Source organism: Balaenoptera musculus, chromosome 11 (genome assembly GCF_009873245.2).
Source record: "Balaenoptera musculus isolate JJ_BM4_2016_0621 chromosome 11, mBalMus1.pri.v3, whole genome shotgun sequence".
NCBI lineage: Eukaryota > Metazoa > Chordata > Mammalia > Artiodactyla > Balaenopteridae > Balaenoptera > Balaenoptera musculus.
In genome coordinates this window covers 83,736,798-83,756,101 of record NC_045795.1, presented here as the reverse complement: position 1 = coordinate 83,756,101, position 19,304 = coordinate 83,736,798, and the positions used below count along the sequence as shown (strand labels likewise).

General features: G+C 39.3%; 1 protein-coding gene across 1 annotated transcript; it reads left to right on the top strand.

Annotated features, from left to right (window-relative positions):
• Positions 1 to 1,071: 1,071 nt before the first annotated feature.
• Positions 1,072 to 18,556, top strand: MDFIC2 (MyoD family inhibitor domain containing 2). The gene is made up of 3 exons (XM_036870186.1): positions 1,072 to 1,099; positions 5,991 to 6,212; positions 18,297 to 18,556. Exons 1-3 carry the CDS (start codon positions 1,072 to 1,074, stop codon positions 18,554 to 18,556), a joined length of 510 nt encoding a protein of 169 aa, XP_036726081.1.
• The last annotated feature ends 748 nt before the right edge of the window (positions 18,557 to 19,304 follow it).

Below are 19,304 nucleotides of genomic sequence, written 5' to 3'. Positions count from 1 at the left end.
TTTAGCCATAGTATCAAATCTCAAATTTAACTCAATGTAAGAAAAATAATGCTCTATACATCAAGAAAATGATTCTAGCTTGTTCTAATAATTTTCACCATGTGTGATCATGTTGTATGCTTTTCTCTACTTTGTGTATTGTGTCATTACCTACCAAGCTGTGGAGAATAAAGTCCATATAGTCTAACAATAACAACAAAATACCATCTCTGACATTTGTGTGAACTTTACAAACTTTACATACAAAGGAAAAAACTTTTTTTACCTCTACCATGTCAGCTTACTAACCATACTTATTTATTAATGGTTTAGTAGCTTACACTTTGAAATGTCACTTGTATGTTTCTTATCTGATTTCAACCACGGATAATCACAGTACTGAATTCTAAGCTAGAGTATAGTTTAAATCCAAAGGAAAATATAATTCACCATTACAGCTTTAAACATGGTCCAAACATTTGAAATACACACTCACCTTAAACGTTTTGGTCTAGAATTAAAATTAAAATCACCCTGCCTTAACATCTTATCTAATAATTTTCATAGAGGCTTCTGGAGTTTAGCGTTCACAAGAAAAACTTAACAACAAGCAACTTATGTCAAAGGCAATTTGTCAGTAGAATGGATAAGTTAATTGAGAATAAGAGAATGGGAAAGAAAGAGCTACTGACATTTTGTGTGTATGCATGATGTGCGTCTGCTTTGTTTTGTTTTGCTTTTTCATGAGTAATATGATCAGAAGAGTACTGCTCACGACATCATTTTGATTACAGTGTGTAAGATGTCTTAGGAGAGTTGTTATTATAGTTGAGATCAATGATTACTGAAACACAGGCTGACCTTGTTTCATTTTGCTTTGCTGTATAGTGCTTCACAGATATTGTGTTTTTTATAAATTGATGGTTTGTGGCAACCCTGCATCAAACAAGTCTATCAGAGTCATCTCTTCCAACAGCATTTTCTCACTTCGTGTCTCTGTGCCACATTTTCATAATTCTCACAATATTCCAACTTTTTCATTATTACCATATTTGTCATGGTGATCTAGGATCAATGATCTTTGCTATGACTATGGCAAAAAGACGACAACTCACTGACGGTTAGCATTTTTCAGCAGTGAAGCATTTTTAAGTAACGTACGTACCTTGTATTTTTAGACATAATGCTGTTGCACACTTAACAGACTACACTATAGTGTAAACAGAACTTTCATATGCACTGGGAGAGCAAAAAATTCATGTGACTTGCTTTACCACAGTACTTCCTTTATTATGGCCGTCTGCAACAGAACCAACAATATCTCCGAGGTATGCCTTGGAGTCCAGATTTGAGGGCATAGAAGATTAAACCTGAGTGGTAGTATTTCAAATGAAAAAACAGAGATGGACTTGTGAGATATTTAGAAGGAATAATAAAGAAAAACTGGAAGGTCATTGAATGGAGAGATGGGGCAAATCAAATATTTTTAAGCTCATGAAACTGGCAAAATGACAATACTATGAAAAGAAATTGAACTGTGAATTCTCCAGGGACATCCAGGATTACCAAGTTTGGGGAGGAGAATGATGGGCCAATAGAAAGAGACACAGTAATTGTAAGGATTTGGCCAGTAATTCAAATAAAACATTCAACAGTCAGTTGCAAGTTTGAGACTGCAATTGACTCTGGGTCTCTTGAGGACTATTTGCTCTTTGTCTTTGAATTCCCAAGCACCTAGTACAGCTAGGCACATAGTTTTTGTGGCTAGCTAGCTAACTGCATAGAGATTTGGGGCTCAAGTGCACAAAGAAAATAAGTTGTGAGTGTAAACGAATACAGACTTTAAGACCAAGGAACAAAGAGAGGAACCAAGAGAACAAAGTTTGAGGAAAAAATATATTGAAGGAATGGGAGGGAAAGAAGAAACCAATAATCGAGATAGGAAAGGTCAAAGAAGTAAACCCAGACAGAGAAATGGGAAGGGAAGGGAGGGGGAAAACAAGAATAGGATCGGAGGAGCGCAGGGGAGAAGAGATGCTACTTATTCATGATTTGAATTCGTATATATAGAGACTCAGAAGATGCACCAATGCAAAAATTCTAAAGTCACACTTAGTGAGCAAAAATGAAAATCATTAAAATGTTTCATTAATGACTTAAAGTAAATAAATTAATAGCTCCTGTCACATTGATTCATCCATTGCATGTGGGTACTCAATAAATGTTAATTGAATTAAATTAATAACATTTGCTCAGTGGTAATAAAAAATTAATTTACTGTCTGTCGTCTCTGTTACTTAAGTTTATGCCCATTGCTTCTGCAATTACTTCTAGCCCAAACAGAAATTTTCTATTTCCCTGACTTTCAGTACACACTTTAATTTCTTTCCCAAGAAATACAGTTGAACTTCTAATTTTTGTCCTAATTTTGGTGATTTTTTCCTGTTGAAAAAAATTATTTTCTCTAAGTTAATGTCAAGAACTATGTATAACATCCCAAATTTAGTTTCACGAGTTCCTTATTTAATTCCAAAATAGTTTTCTCTGCAGAAGATGTGATACCACTTTTTATGTGTTTCTCCTTTTAGCTTATGGTACTTTATAATACTTCGGGTACAAAGTCAAATAACACCGCAAAAGAAGGAATCTGGGGAAATTACTGTTAGCATTCCATCTATAAAAGATGGAAGATGTCAGTAACATTCACCCAAAAATTGTGACTCATTTCAGATGTCAGAATTCTGGGTTGAACAGACTGGGTTCTGAAATGTGTGTTTGTCAGATGATTTTCTAATGAGTAACAGATAGTTCCCAGTGGGGAATGAAAAAAATAAAATAAAAATATAAACAGAGATTATAGAATTAAAATAACTTTATGAATGGCAGTTTAACTTCTCCATAAAATTCTCTCAGTACAAGCCCAGTGTCTCCAAATGGTTGCTTAATGTAGCACACCACTTAGATTCAAACTGCTATACTTAAAAGTGTCGAGAAATTAAAAAGAGAATCATATACCACTTGGCTGTATACTGTATTCTCCGCATGTTCTTATATTCCAGTAACCTCTATCCAACTTTTTTTTGTTACTGAATTACTTTGTGCAAAAGCCATTTACATTACATGCAGCCTGACTAGGTGTGATAATTTGAACTGATTGTCAATTAATTCTGTAGTAAATAGCTGCTGTAATCTCTATACTCATCAAAGTTTTGTTATCTATCAGCTCTGCCTGAAATGCTCTTTAATGTAGGGGATACAGCAGCTGTAACTAAAGAGGCAGGATTCCCTAAGTGTGCAAGAAGGTAGTCTTGCTTTGCAGAGACTGCTTAGGTATGTCTGTAAAGCGATGTTATTTGCAAGGCTTGATTTCAGGTAGGTGACACATCATGGGATTTAGAGTGAAGAGGGTTTTGCTGATGTGCAGTCCCCATAGTGAGGAAGCAGAGATAAAAGCTAAGAACAAATTGGAGAAAATGTTGAATAATATAAAGAGACAGGGACAAGAGCAAAGCTTTTGGAATCCAAACGGCCTGGGTTCAAATCCCAGCTCTCTACCATTTACTAACAAGGAAGCCTCAGGGAACTTACCTAAATAAACTAAGCCTTGGTTACACTCATTCATCTGTTAACTTGGGGTACCAATTTATACATTTCCCATCTGTCCTGGGAGGCTGACAGTATCTACCTCCTAGAGTCTTTGTGATGCTTAAATTAAATAAGGTTCATAGTGGTAACACAGAACTTGACATACAAGGTATATAACTCTGTGTGCTGTGTGTGTGTGTGTGTGTGTGTGTACGCGTGTATAAAGCAGTGGTTTGATATTCAAAATTGGTGATTTTGCCCCATGGAGGAAATGTGGCAATATCCACAGACCTTTTTGTTTGTCGTGTCCTAGGGCAACTGGTGTTACTGGCAACAAGTAGGTAGAGGACATGCATGCTGCTAAACACCCTACAATCTCCCTGTGACAAAGAATTATCTGGCCCAAAATACCAGTTCTTCTCTAAGTACTGAAGGCATAATATGAATGACTATTTGCGATTAAAGCTGGTTACTTGACACTTTGATATCCAAGCAAGAAAAATAAACTATTATTTTTGTCATCATCATCATCATCATCATCATTATCATCACTATATCATTAATTCGGTGAATCTCTCTTGGGTTAAAGGAACCCAAGAGTTTCCCAATCTGTTGAACTAATTCTATCTATTCAATATTACATTAACTGCTATCAACAATAGATGTTTTTCTGAACTGCCAGTCCCTTTTAAGGTGAATCAAACTGCAACCAAGAGATTTAAAGCTAGCAGCCTAAGAGGTAGGGAATAAAAATTAAACACTGTTGAAAGCCGAGGCTGTTTGGAGGCTCAGAAAGCAACAAAAACGGCCTGAGACAATTGTGCGTGCAATACTGTCAGCTCCCGTGCCAGTTAGGAGCCTTTGGAGAGCAACTGTCTCATGATTAGCTTCTGAAAATCACTGATGTATGTATCAGTGGGCTGTCCTCTCCTTTCTCCACTCTCAAAAGCAGAAGGCCTCTGTGGCAGTGGTTCCCAAACTTTTCTGCATGTTGGAATCACTGAGGGAGCTTCAAAAATCCCTCAGGGGCTGTGATCTAATCTGTTGAGGGGGAGGAGGGACTGCCTGAGCTTTAAAAAAATTCCAAATTTTTAGAAGGTTTCCTAGATGATTCTACTCTGTAGACACGTCTACCACTGTCCTAGGTGGCAGGATCAAGCAGAGATTTCCATCTACCTCAAACTAAGAAGCAATTTCCGGAAGGACAATGAAAATGGACTTGGCAAGAATGTATTTCTTGCACGGAGCTGCCTAAGCGCAGTAAAATTAAACCAGGTTGCCAACTGTTTTATTGATTTCAGTCACTCAGTGAGCGTCACTGAGTCAGGCACTGGGCTAGTGATGGAAAAGGCAATTCTCCAGAAGGCACCTTCACTATCTCCCAGTAGTGCTGCCAAATCACCAGGACTGATGCTTGTTTAGGGCTGAAGAAGTCCCTGGGCATCATCCTGGATGCAGGTTTGAGAATACCTTCTGTTAACTCTTCTCTCCATCTTAGGACGATTTAATTGGTGTAGGTAAGCTATACAGTGCCTGCATCACTACCCCATCTGGATGTTTCTGAAAGCCAGGGACCATGCCTGTCTTCGTCAGCACTCAATCCCCAGTTTCCAGACCAGTGCTTGTTATATAACAGACCCTCAATTATTCTGCAGGAACCAGTAAATGAGTATGGGAGTTCTGAAATACACGAAGCACCTAGGTCTTTTCAGCCTTCTCTGTGCCTCTCCAAACCAGAATCTCAGTCAAGGACTTTGCTCTAGGTTCCCTGCCAGGTGGTTATATGGAAATAAAAGCCTGTTCCCAAGGAGTACACCCCCAAAGCCACAAAGACTATCACCTTCATAGACACCTAACAAATGGCAAGGCAGAGAAAAGACTGACAAAGTAAGAGTCTTTAAGGGCAGACGTAGAAATGAGCTTATAAGATGGTTATGTGTGACCACTTTTCTTATACAGGGGAGGAAACTAAGGTTTGTAGACACAAAGAAATAAAACAACTTGATTGAGATCATATACATTACTGTCCAGCATTTAAGACCCTTCTACTACTTCTGAGATCCATAAAACATTATGACAATAAGCTGACAACATTCTATGAGATTTTGTTAATCCTAGTGAATGAATGCCTTGATTCTCCCCACCCATCACTATAAAAACCACTGTGTTTTTGAAATAAGTGGTACAAATGACTGTGATAGGTGAAACTTGAAATATGGGTAAAATTTTATAATTATTGAACTTTTATTCTTACATATAGTTTCATTCAAGATAATCCTGTCCAATAATGCTTCATGCTTCTAAATAAGATTTTAATCTTATAAAAGTCTAGAATGTGAATTTTTCTGCAAACGTCCCTTCTTGGATCGTGAGGTCATGTCAACTATAAGCGGGTCTGTGTATGTGTGTTTTCTTTTTTCATCTAGATACGCAACTCACAAACGAAAAGCAGGCAGACGAGAAAGCCATTAATACCATCGTTATAAATTCAGTATCCGAATTCAAAATCACAGATGGACCAGCCAAGGAAACCCCCAGTGAGATAAAACTGTCAGAATCCAGCATATCCCTGTCCTCCCTTGAAGAATGCCAAACGAAATTTTCCTACCTCCAAACTCATCCTTCAGTTCATCCAAGAGACACTGATGGTATGTTTCTCACAATCAACCCATCTCTAAATAAAGCTCCCCGAACCCCAGCCCCTGGAAAACCATCATATATGCTGTTAGAAAAAAAAGTCTTTATGAATATTAACCAGGAAGGCTTCAATTTGAAAACGCTGATGAATGACACATGTCAAGGTCACCTTGCAATTATGAGGTGCTTGGCAGGTTGTTTGCTCTCAAAGCTGGGAGTTTGAGGCAAAGTGTTTTAAATAGCCGGAGTGAGGTAAAATCATTCTTGCTATGGAGCTATGAAGTAGACTAAAAAATAGCCAATTTTTTTCTCTTCTTGCATCTGGGACTATTCAACCCGCGACTCTAGGCTGAGAGGAGACGAAGACAGGGTGGAATAGCATTGCAAAGCTGGAAAAGTATAAATATAGACTGCAATAAAATACAAGGACGCTTACACCAGCAGCCTGTGGAAAAGGGTTGGTTCCTCTAGGTAACATCACCTTCTAGGCATTCGAATCAGTGCAAAGCTACACCAAACCACCTCTATATATGACATAAGAGGCATGTTGCACTTGCAAAACCAATTTCAAATTGAATTGATGCTAAATGATCAGCACAGTCAAGTTCAAGGCCATAGACTCCACACCAAGACATATGGAATTTTACTCATGTTAACTTTGCACTGACCTTCATAGGAGACATAAACCATTCAGGAATTGTGTAATGTTCCATACTGACATTTGCATTTAAAGAAACCTTGAAGTTTCTCACAGGAAAACATAAAAAGGTACAGTTTCTGGTCTATATTTAAATTCATATTTACTTTTTCAAAGTAAGATAAAAAAAGTGAAATGAACTTTGTATAACAGGAACTTTGAAATCACATCAGTTTAATTCCTGGCTCTGAAATTTATTCACTGTATAAGACTGGATTAAGTTTTTTACCATCTCTAAATCTCAGACTCAGTTATATAATGGAGCTAGTAACACGCAATTGGGTGTTTTGAAGATCAAATGAAATAACATGGGTAAAACATCCAGTACAGAACCTGTCACAGAACAGATGTTCGACTTTTGCTTTTATTATGATTATGGTTTTAAAAAGTAAGGGGAGAGATTTCTAACACACGTTATATATGATCTCGTGAAAACATTGCCATGGAGGCTTTAGACTAGAAGACACAATTGCCTGCAGTTGCCAGGAGACAATGCGAATAAGGAAGTACCTCCAGATGTGTGATAGGGATGGGTGAGGACTGGGGCAAGGAGAAGTACACTGCCTCTACTCAGCTCCAGCTAACTGTTGCCAGAAGGAAAAAGAGGTTCAGACCTGCCAGAGCTAGAGTGTTATAGGAAATCTCCCAATTTTTAAGTGTTGGCAATAGTTCTATTTCTTTTACGAAGCCCCAGACACTCCCGACAATACACAGCTTTCAGCTAACTTTGGCCGATAGGCTGCCAGGTATGACCTTGAGTCCAAGATGATGTCCAAGTTTCTGGTTTTGTTAGAGCTTGATGCTAATCAAGAAAACAGGCAACAGAGGAGAGTTCTCTGCATTTTGGCAATAGAGAATTTTATCAGATCGTGTCAGGGATGCATGGATTTTACTTGTAATGGATCTTGGTTGTAATGATCCCAGAATTACGAATTACCATTATATGTATCCACACAATACAGGAGAGTGGTGCCCCTCCGGAACCACTCTGATCTGTCTCATCAGGTATCTTGGCAGAATGAGAAGGACCAATGCAGCTAGCGTGATACCTGAACCCTTGTATTCTCAGGGAAGACCAAAATGACTACTCCATTAAAGTGGAAACACATACTCAGGAGCCTCATGTAGGAAAAGAACCAACTACTCTTTCTTCAAAAGAGCAAAGGAGATTCATGAAGACCATTGAATTAGACTGTTTTCTTAGGGCCTGGACAGAGGCTACTATGACCCAGAAAATTCCAGTATTAAGCGGACAGCACAGATAATAGCTCATCCTTCATTTCCCACATTGTAAAAAAAAAAAAAAAAAAATCCCCCCACTGAGGTAAGAGTTTTTGGTACCTGGTTAAAAAGGAGAGTAAAACACCTAGACTAGGGCCCACAGATAGTGCTAAGAACCTCTCATTATCCTAGATAGCAAACATCAAGGAAATAAAGAGTTAAGTCAGACTCATTGCATTTTAGGAAAATTTTGATAGTAATTAATTTAAGGATGCAGAAATTGAGAGCTGGGGTCACTGTTCATCCTGAGATAAATACAGAAATATCTTTCAGGAACAGCAGGGGAAACAGAAGGGAAAAGAGAAGATTGCATCCACTTTTATGTAGTTTGTGGTTAATTTATTTTCAAATATATAAATGAGTGCATAGGAATGGATGCTTAGTTGCTAATATCTATTATTTATATACATTGCCCCACTTAAAACAGGATGGAGAAGGCTCACACATGCAGATTTTGTAAAATGTGTTACATCCATTAGCACAGTTCATGGTGTGTGCTCTGATGGGAATTTAAAATGATCTTTACTGCACATCACACACTGTGTGCTGCGACATTACTTTATTATTAAATTGTGCCTCATCCTGTGTGGTCCCTTTCCTGAAGAAAATGGAAAAAGTCCAGAGCACTATCTGTGTCTCTGCTTCTGCTTCTATGTTCGGATTGCAAAAGCATCCCCGTGGATGATAAAACCAGGGATACACATGATATGAGAAAACAGCCTCTTTAAAAAGAATCCTGAGAATATACCTAATTGATGTATAATTTTGAATTTGAGATGTCTCATCCAGGTGGAAGGGGAAAATCATAAATACAAGATACCTCAAAAGAACAGTCTTAATTACACCACGGACTACTGAATAAAATGATTACATTTTCTACACTGTAAATTTCATACAATTAAATGCAATAGTGTCATCTTATAAAATGTTTCAATTTTATAATTATTTCAGTTCATTTGCTCAGAAAAAAACATAAGCAAAAATTTACTAAGTATCACCCAAATCTAGTCATTCTAGTTCTAAAGAACTGACTTGAATGTTAGTTGTGCTTGTCTGAACTTAAATAGATCTTGACATATTTAAGTAGCTATTAAAATTGATAACATCAGGGATGATACCCCAGCTAGAGAAAGGCAGTCACACTTTATTTATTCCTATTCTGTATTACAGACATTTTTTTTAAAGAACTAAATGTCGGGGGAGTGTGAACCAATTTTTATACTTTTTTGGTTTATTTATTTATTTATTTGGCTGCGTTGGGTCTTTGTTGCTGCGCGCGGGCTTTCTCTAGTTGCGGAGAGTGGGGCTACTCTTGGTTGCGGTGCGCGGGCTTCTCATTGTGGCGGCTTCTCTTGTTGCAGAGCACAGGCTCTAGGTGCGCAGGCTTCAGTAGTTGCAGAATGCGGGCTCAGTAGTTGTGGCTCATGGGCTCTAGAGCGCAGGCTCAGTAGTTGTGGCGCACGGGCTTAGTTGCTCCGCGGCATGTGGGATCTTCCCAGACCAGGGCTCAAACCCGTGTCCCCTGCATTGGCAGGCAGATTCTTAATCACTGCACCACCAGGGAAGTCCCAATTTTTATACTCTTTGACCAAAAACTTTTAGTGATCCGTTGGAGCCAGTGTGTCATGAATCCTGTTATTATGCCAAATTCTCTCAGGGACAGCACATTAACCATTAACGTATGAGAATACTGGGGGTGGACCAGGTTCATCTTGTCTTTTTTTTTCTTACTTTGTTTTGGGGGGAGAGGAAGGGAGACTGTTGTTTATCTGGGGTCACTTCTGGAAGAGCCATGTTCTTGCCACTTTGGAAAATGATTCCCAAAGATGCAGGAAGCATGTTTCTGCAGTTGAGGAATGTGCCAGGGACCAGAGAGGGCAGCTACAGCTACCTCTTGTTCCTCCCTCCTCCTGATCCCAGGGAATCATGGTGGCAAGAACACTGAAAGCTGGAAAGACAAACTCAGGGATTACAGGACCGTGAACGTGGGGCCGACCTCAGGTATATTAGTGGAAACTCCTTCGCACTGTTACCTTTTCCACTATAATTAAACACGATCCATTCTTATGAGGCAGATTCTTCTTCTCTCTATTACCCCCTTTTTTGTTCTTTTTTAAATTGAAGTATACTTGATTTACAATATTGTGTTAGTTTCAGGTATACAGCATAGTGATTCAGTATTCTTGTAGACTATATCCCATTATAGGTTATTACAAGTTAATGGGTATAATTCCCTATGCTGTACATTATATTCTTGTTGCTTATCTATTTTATACATAGTAGTTTGTATCTGTGAAGCCCATACCTCTAATTTGTGGCCCCCTTCCATCTCCCCTTTGGTAACCACATTAAGATGAGGTATACATATACAATGGAATATTACTCAGCCATAAAAAAGAATGAAATACTGCCACTTGCAGCAACGTGGATGATATTAGAGAATATTCTGCTTAGTGAAGTAAATCAGACAGAGAAAGACAAACACTATATGATAGAATTCATGTGTGGAATCTAAAAATAATACAAATGAATGTATATACAAAACAGAAACAGATTCTCCCTCTTAAGTAGCCACTATCCAGTTAACATTTAGCACCTTTAGAAGCTGCAGTGGTCCTTCAGGGTCGTAAGGATATCACTTAGCACGTTATAGCCTCCACATCCTCAATGTACCCTAGGGGTGTAAAGAGGAAATGTAACCAACATAAGAGAGGGTTTTTATCATGGCTTCTTGCTCAAAGGCAAATACCACTTCCAGCTGAATGGCCTGCAGGTCTTGGATACATCTTAAACCTCCTTTAATCCAGGTTTAAGGAAGGAAGAAGTAGGAAGTGAGATGGGTACTCTGACAGCAGCAACTAGAGACTATGCCATGATGCCAGGCAGTCCAATAAAAGAAATTTAATACTTGGGAATGTGTTACAAAGGTATAGGGAGAGGTGAAAAGCTACGTGAGGAAATTACCGACAACAGGAAAGCTCTGCCACCTCTTCCCTTGGTCTCTCTAGGGCACTAGTAAATCACTACTACTGGCATTAGCTCATCGGCCACTAGTAACTAACTATTAGTAGACAGACCACTAGTAAGTGGCATTAGCAGAAGTCACAAAGAGAAGGACATTCGGAAAAAGATAAAACCAAAGGGAAGATACAAAGCAGAGAGAAGGAAGGAGATATACCCCAGGCTTTCCTTTCTCCCACCCTCCCATTTCCTATAGCTGCCTCCTATTGGCTGGAGTTAGCCAGAAGCCACCTGGCAGACCTGCAAAACACACCTTACCAGTCTTGGGAATACAGAGGGGAGTAGGATGAGAGGGGAATGGAAGGGAGAACAGGTCACCAGGAGGCCTAGAGCATCTGGTGCCAGGCTTGAACGTGACAGAAGAAAGCGTGTGTGTTATGAAGGGCAGGTCAGCTTCAGAGTTAAGGGCTCTGGAGGAGACAATCTAGGTTCACATGACAGCCCCACCGCTTCCTGTATTTCTTAAATTCTCTGAGCCACAGTTTCCTCATCTATAGAACAGTAGTAGTACTCAATTGAGAGTTATCTCAAGACCCATGTAAGATGTATGTAAAGTGTACAGGACTGCAAATTTGCTTTACACGAACCAGCTGACACATCTAACAATGAGAAAGAGAGCACAGATTTTGGATCCAGCGTTAGATTAATTCCTTGCTCCACCACCATACAGGTGAAAGTTTTAGGACAGTCAGTGACAATCCCTAAGCCTTAGTCCTTACATCTAAAAAGTGGGGACCATGTTGTTTATCTCTTATTGTTCATTTATTCATTCATTCAACAAGAGATAAGCCATTCTTGTAACTTAGGTTTTAGTCGGGAGGGGGGGGGAAATAATCAATAAACTAATTAGTTTACTATCCTGCGGTCAGTGCTATGAAGAAAAAAACAAAGCAGGGTGCTTTGAGAGTTTCTGCAAGGATGTGATTTACAGGGAAGGTGTCTTAAGCTAAAGACCCAAAGGTTGAGTAGGAGTTAGGTAAAGTTGTGAGGGGAGAGTGTGCAACACAGGCCAGAGACAGAGCGTGTACAAAGGCCCTGAGCTAGGTGCATCCCGGGAACTGAAATTTAACCAGTTTGGCTGGAGTGCAGTGAGTAAGGAGGCCACTAGAACTGGAAGGCAGAGAAATAGGCAGGAACCTGATCACACAGGAGCTTGCAGGCTATGGCAAGGATTTAGGACTTGACTCTAAAGGGAGAGTGAGATGTTCTAATTAATGATTAACAGTATCGCAGGGGCTGATGAGTTTGAGGTGGGCTCGTGTGGAAGCAGTGTCAGGACAGGAGGCTGTTTCTGTTGACCTGCGGACGGCTGATGGTGGCTACAGCTAGGATGGTGGATAGAGGTTGATGGGTTTCAAATAGGAATTTGAGAGAGCATCAGCAGAACTCAGGAAAGAACTGGCTGGGAAGGGTATGATGAGGAAAAGGAAAATGACAAGAATGAGTCCCAGATTTGTGCCAATTCATCTGCGTGTTCGGGAGCCACTCACAAGAGAAAACGAGGAAAGAGACAGGTTTGTGGGATGCGGGAAAGAGGGACACCCATGACGTAACGCGGCCTTGGTAAGTGTGAGATGTTCTGAGCACAGAGCAGAAGAGATGGGAAGCAGGCAGCTGGATGCAGGGATGATGCTTTGGATGGGCCGAGAGGGGTACTAATCATAGGCTATGACTCTGAACATCAAGTTTATTAAACAAGTCCCAAGGAATACTGCAGGCAAAGGAAAATATACCCATTCAGGAGAATGGAAAGTCCAACTCTCTTTTCAAACAGTGCGTCAATTTTCCTCTGAACTGCTTACGTTACTTTTGTGCAAACATAAACTGGCCATATGCAAAAGTTTAGCCTGCTCATGTAGAATTATTTAATGTGTCTTTTAGGAACAGTGTGGAACACACTTGAAAGTGGGGAAAAATCTGTTTTCAATTCATTAATGTTGCCGTGTTTCTCTAGGCAAGAGGCTCTGCCTTTTCCAACCAAATAAAAAGGACTGACTTATAAACAGAAAAAAATGGGCTCTATTCTCAAGCGCAAAACAGAGAGATGGAAGGAAACAAATGCCAACTTGACCAAAGGATTAGGCCAACATATATATTTTTTATAAATAAAATCTATAGTATACATCAGTAGCAGAGACCTCCGGAGTCTGCCAACTTGAGGAGACGTTGGCAAGAGGATTTGAACCAAACGGTTATATGCCCACAGGAAATTATAAGGCCATTTTACAAACAGGTTTTCACACTCTGATCGGAAACACCAGCTCCCATCCCCACAGAATACCCTACACCCAACCTGACTTACTTCCAAGCCAAACTTTCAGTCTCGTACCTACAAAGGACAGCACCTAGTGGGAAAATCATTTTTATATGGTCATGGACCTGAGTAAGTCTCTGAGTCTCTAGCCTAAAAGATCAGGGAGCATTTGCTTGGAATATTTTCTCCTGAGAACTTCTTCTTTGCCAGGGGCTGCTGTAGCAGCAGTCTTGGAATTGCAAAAAACGTGACGAGGTTTTATGCCTGAAATCTTTGACCACCAACACGCCCTCTTCAGAAATGCATACGCAGAATAGAGTCTATGTATGGCACTCACTCACTCCTGAATTTCTGTGGGAGATTTATAGTGATTTATGAGGTACGGGTGAGTTGGCCACATGCTAGAAACTGGCTCTGAGTGAACAAAAATACACCCAGTCTGGCAAAGAGATGAGTACACACACCACAGACATATTATGGAATAGTCCACCTAAACTACAAATACTGAGTAATGGCCACAGCACCTGCAACAATATATGGCAATTAAAGTGGTCATAAAAGTCATGGTGTGGTTCTTTACCACTGTCTTATGGGGAAGAAAGAAATGGAGGGTGAGAGGCAGGGGGAGGGGGAGGAACACAGGGATGAAGGGAGATTTCTGTTTACCTATATGCAGAACTCACTTTAGACCTTTATAGATGTTTTTTAAAAGAAATAAGAATGGTTTTCTTTAAAATATTTGTTCCCTTTCAGAGCAAGTTTCCACGTTCTCCCTTCTCTTAAACACTAAGAAGTATATGAATAAGAAAAGAAAAATGTTTTCTGGAAAACATTGTTTGAAATCAATGAAGGGAGCTCTAAGAACACTTAGATCGCTCTGACAGATGAGGCAAAGAGCGAAATCTCTCCTACAGGCTTGTACAGTTACAGTCAACTGAAGTCTGAAAACCAAAGGTTATTAACATTCTTAATGGGGGAAAAATAGATTACAAAAAGTCTAATGTTAATTGATTGATAAGCCCATCAGGAGGAAGGAATTTTTCTCCAATTCATGCTAGAATGTTACTTTTAACCATCAAGTCTTCAGGATGCTGATTTTAATTAATTAGATGCTATATCACGTGAACACTTACCTACCCTTTTTCAAAACCCTCACATGTTTTTGAGACTTTCTTAACTAAAAAAAGAAAGAAAGGAAGGAAGGAAGGATGGAAGGAAGGAAGAAAGGAAGGGAGGGAGGGAGGAAGGAAGGAAGGAAGGAAGGGAGAGAAAGAAAGAAAGAAAGGAGGGAGGGAGGAAGGGAAGGAAGGAAAAAGAAAGAAAAAGAAAGGAAGGAAACAGAAACTAGCAAACAGAATCCAGCAGCACATTAAAAGGATCATACACCAGGATCAAGTGGGATTTATCCCAGAATGCAAGGATTCTTCCATAAACGCAAATCAATCAATGTGATAAACCATATTAACAAATTGAAGGAGAAAAACCATATGATCATCTCAACAGATGCAGAAAAAGCTTTTGACAAAATTCAACACCCATTTATGATAAAAACTCTCCAGAAAGTAGGCATAGAGGAAACTTACCTCAACATAATAAAGGCCATATATGACAAACCCACAGCCAACATCGTTCTCAATGGTGATAAACTGAAACCATTTCCACTAAGATCAGGAACAAGACAAGGTTGTCCAATCTCACCACTGTTATTCAACATAGTTTTGCAAGTTTTAGCCACAGTAATCAGAGACGAAAAAGAAATAAAAGGAATCCAAATTGGAAAAGAAGAAGCAAAGCTGTCACTGTTTGCAGATGACGTGATACCATACACAGAGACTCCTAAAGATGCTACCAGAAAACTACTAGAGCTAATCAATGAATCTGGTAAAGTAGCAGGATACAAAATTAATGCACAGAAATCTCTTGCATTCCTATACACTTCTGGATGAAAAATGTGAAAGAGAAATTAAGGAAACACTCCCATTTACCACTGCAACAAAAAGAATAAAATACCTAGGAATAAACCTACCTAAGGAGACAAAGGACCTGTATGCAGAAAACTATAAGACACTGCTGAAAGAAATTAAAGATGATACAAACAAATGGAGAGATATATGATGTTCTGGGATTGGAAGAATCAACACTGTAAAAATGACTATACTACCCAAAGCAATCTACAGATTCAATGCAATCCTTATCAAACTACCAATGGCATTTTTCACAGAACTAGAACAAAAAATTTCACAATTTGTATGGAGACACAAAAGGCCCCTAATAGCCAAAGCAATCTTGAGAAAGAAAAATGGAGCTGGAGGAATCAGGCTCCCTGACTTCAGACTATACTACAAAGCTACAGTAATCAAGACAGTATGGTACTGGCACAAAAACAGAAGTACAGATCAATGCAACAGGATAGAAAGCCCAGAGATAAACCCACGCACCTATGGTCACCTCATCTTTGATAAAGGAGGCAAGAGTATACAGACAGCCTCTTCAATAAGTGGTGCTGGGAAAACTGGACAGCTACATGTAAAAGAATGAAATTAGAACACTCCCTAACACCATACACAAAAATAAACTCAAAATGGATTCAAGACCTAAATGTAAGGCCAGACACTATCAAACTCCTAGAGGAAAACATAGGCAGAACACTCTATGACATAAATCACAGCAAGATCCTTTTTGACCCACCTCCTAGAGAAATGGAACTAAAAACAAAAATAAACAAATGGGACCTAATGAAACTTAAAAGCTTTTGCACAGCAAAGGAAACTATAAACAAGACCAAAAGACAACCCTCAGTATGGGAGAAAATATTTGCAAACGAAGCAACTGACATAGGATTAATCTCCAAAATATACAAGCAGCTCATGCAGCTCAATATCAAAAAAACAAACAACCCAATCCAAAAATGGGCAGAAGACCTAAATAGACATTTCTCCAAAGAAGATATACAGATTGCCAACAAACACGTGAAAGGATGCTCAACATCACTAATCATTAGAGAAATGCAAATCAAAACTACAATGAGGTATCACCTCAAACCAGTTAGAATGGCCATCATCAAAAAATCTACAAACAATAATTGCTGGAGAAGGTGTGGAGAAAAGGGAACCCTCTTTCGCTGTTGATGGGAATGTAAATTGATGCAGCCACTAAGGAGAACAGTATGGAGGTTCCTTAAAAAACTAAAAATAGAACTACCATACGACCCAGCAATCCCACTACTGGGCATATACCCTGAGAAAACCATAATTCAAAAAGAGTCACGTACCACAATGTTCACTGCAGCACTATTTACAATAGACAGGACGTGGAAGCAACCTAAGTGTCCATCGACAGATGAATGGATAAAGAAGATGTGGCACATATATACAATGGAGTATTACTCAGCCGTACAAGGAAACCAAAACTGAGTTATTTGTAGTCAGGTGGATGGACCTAGAATCTGTCATACATAGTGAAGTAAGTCAGAAGGAGAAAAACAAATACCGTAGGCTAACACATATATATGGAATCTAAAAGAAAAAAAAAAAAAAAGTCCTGAAGAACCTAGTGGCAGGAGAGGAATAAAGACACAGGTATAGAGAATGGACTTGAGGACATGGGGAGGGGGAAGGGTAAGCTGGGACGAAGTGAGAGAGTGGCATGGACATATATACACTACCAAATGTAAAATAGATAGCTAGTGGGAAGCAGCCGCATAGCACAGGGAGATCAGCTCGGTGCTTTGTGACCACCTAGAGGGGTGGGATAGGGAGGGTGGGGGGGAGACGCAAGAGGGAGGGGATATGGGGATATATGTATATGTACAGCTGATTCATTTTGTTATACAGCAGAAACTAACACCACAATGTAAAGCAATTATACTCCAATAAAGATGTTAAAAATAAGAAAGGAAGGAAGGGAGGGAGGGAGGGAGGGAGGGAGGAAGGAAGGAAGGAAGGAAGGAAGGAAGATGTTAAGAAGTTATAATTTTAACAAGAGAACTGCTACATCTTCTAACTAATTCCCTTTATGGAAACAAAAAATACAATAATCTATAACCCATCACAGCTGTTTGGCTAGAACTACCAATTACCTTCAATGCCTTAGAGATACTTTTCACATTTTTACAAGTCTGCATAGTAAATTTTTAAACCAATTTTCTTAAAGAGGACTGATAAGATTTATACCATTTTAGGTGTACACGATGCCATATTTCATTTAACTTGATATAAAATCAAGGCTTTACATAACTGGAGGAAAAAGAAGACAGGGATTAAAAATAAAATACAACCCGAAACAACTATGATTATTTTAAAAATCATTTATGTTAGGTTTTGAAATGTGCTTTTCACTCACATTTGAATATGGGTGTGGCAGATTTACTGGAATCCACACCAAACAAATAAGAAAGCCTTGTGACGAGAAGCCAGAAATGTGTATGATCTCTCATTGTCCCCAAATCTAATTGCTGCTGCAAGCTCCCTGCACTTGGGGAGGACGCTCTGTTTTTCAGACCATTGCAAGGTTTCCAGATAGGCAGCTAATTGTGCGGCTTCCCAGCACCTCCGCAGGCAACGTAAATAAAGGAGTTTAGAAAAGTGACAGCACTTTAAATAACCAGATCACGTGGAATCAATAGGAAATGCTCAGGAAGTTAATGAAACAATTAATTAAGTAGAGTGAGTACTGGATGGGGGAGGGGGAGCTTGAGAGAATAACTGGTGTACATCGCCCCTAATACGGATAAATAATTAAGAGTTGGCTATAAAGTTATCAAGCACACCACTGCACATGCCTCCTCTTCATATGCGCCCCCAGATGGGCCACCTGTAATTGTCTTTCTTCTTCTTTAAACAGAGGACTGTGCCTCCCTCATCCTCACCTGTCTGTTTTGCCAGTTTTTGGATTGTCTCCTGATGCTCCCGGATACGTGTGAAACGGTGTGTACCAATTTGTGCTGCCCCTCTCACAGGTATCGCCACACCTCAGATGAAAGCCACTCCCGGAATGACTGCAACTGCAACTGTGACATAGACTTCAGCCTTTTTGAATCTTGCCAGGAGACCAGTGAGTGCCTGGAGCTGGCCATGGAGATTTCAGAAATCTGTTACCACTAGCGCGACAAAGGAAACGCGTTCCGGCAGACCCTTTGGCCCCCCGGGGGAAACTCCATTACAATGAGACTGTGATTTCTATGCGCTGAAATGTAAGGACTGTATACATTTCTTGGATGCTCCAGACCATTTTATTCTGCACCTGTCTGGGAAAAAGCTAGTATTGTCAACTCAATGGCCTTATTCCAAATTTCCCAACCGCATGGCTCACTGAAAATTCAGATCTTGATCACATGTGATGAACAAATCTTAAATACCTCTTAAATGCCATAGGTACAAGATGTTTCTTAACTGTAAAACAGCATGTGAAACCATTCTGTTATTGCACTCATTGGCTTGCATCATGGATATAACTTCATTCACAAATTCAGGACAAATTAGCACATTCTTTTAGAACTGACATACATTAGCTTGTCCTTCTAATGGACTCATGTATAAACATTATGCATTGTTGGTTATTATTAATAATGCATTGTATAACATCATTTTGCAATTAAAAATTTATTTGTACAGTCTCTTAAAATTCACTTATATGTTCAGTTTAGGTAGGACAGGGAATTAAATGAATTAGAAACCGTGTTCCTGTAATTACTACACATGTCTCCAAGACATATCCAGTGAATTTTGAATATGATGTACTTCGAGAGAGTACTGTAATTCTAGACTGTATTATTATATGTCTATGACTATATCATAACAGGTTATGCATGTTCTTAATTTGTTACAGAAAGGCTTTTCTTTATTCTAATGA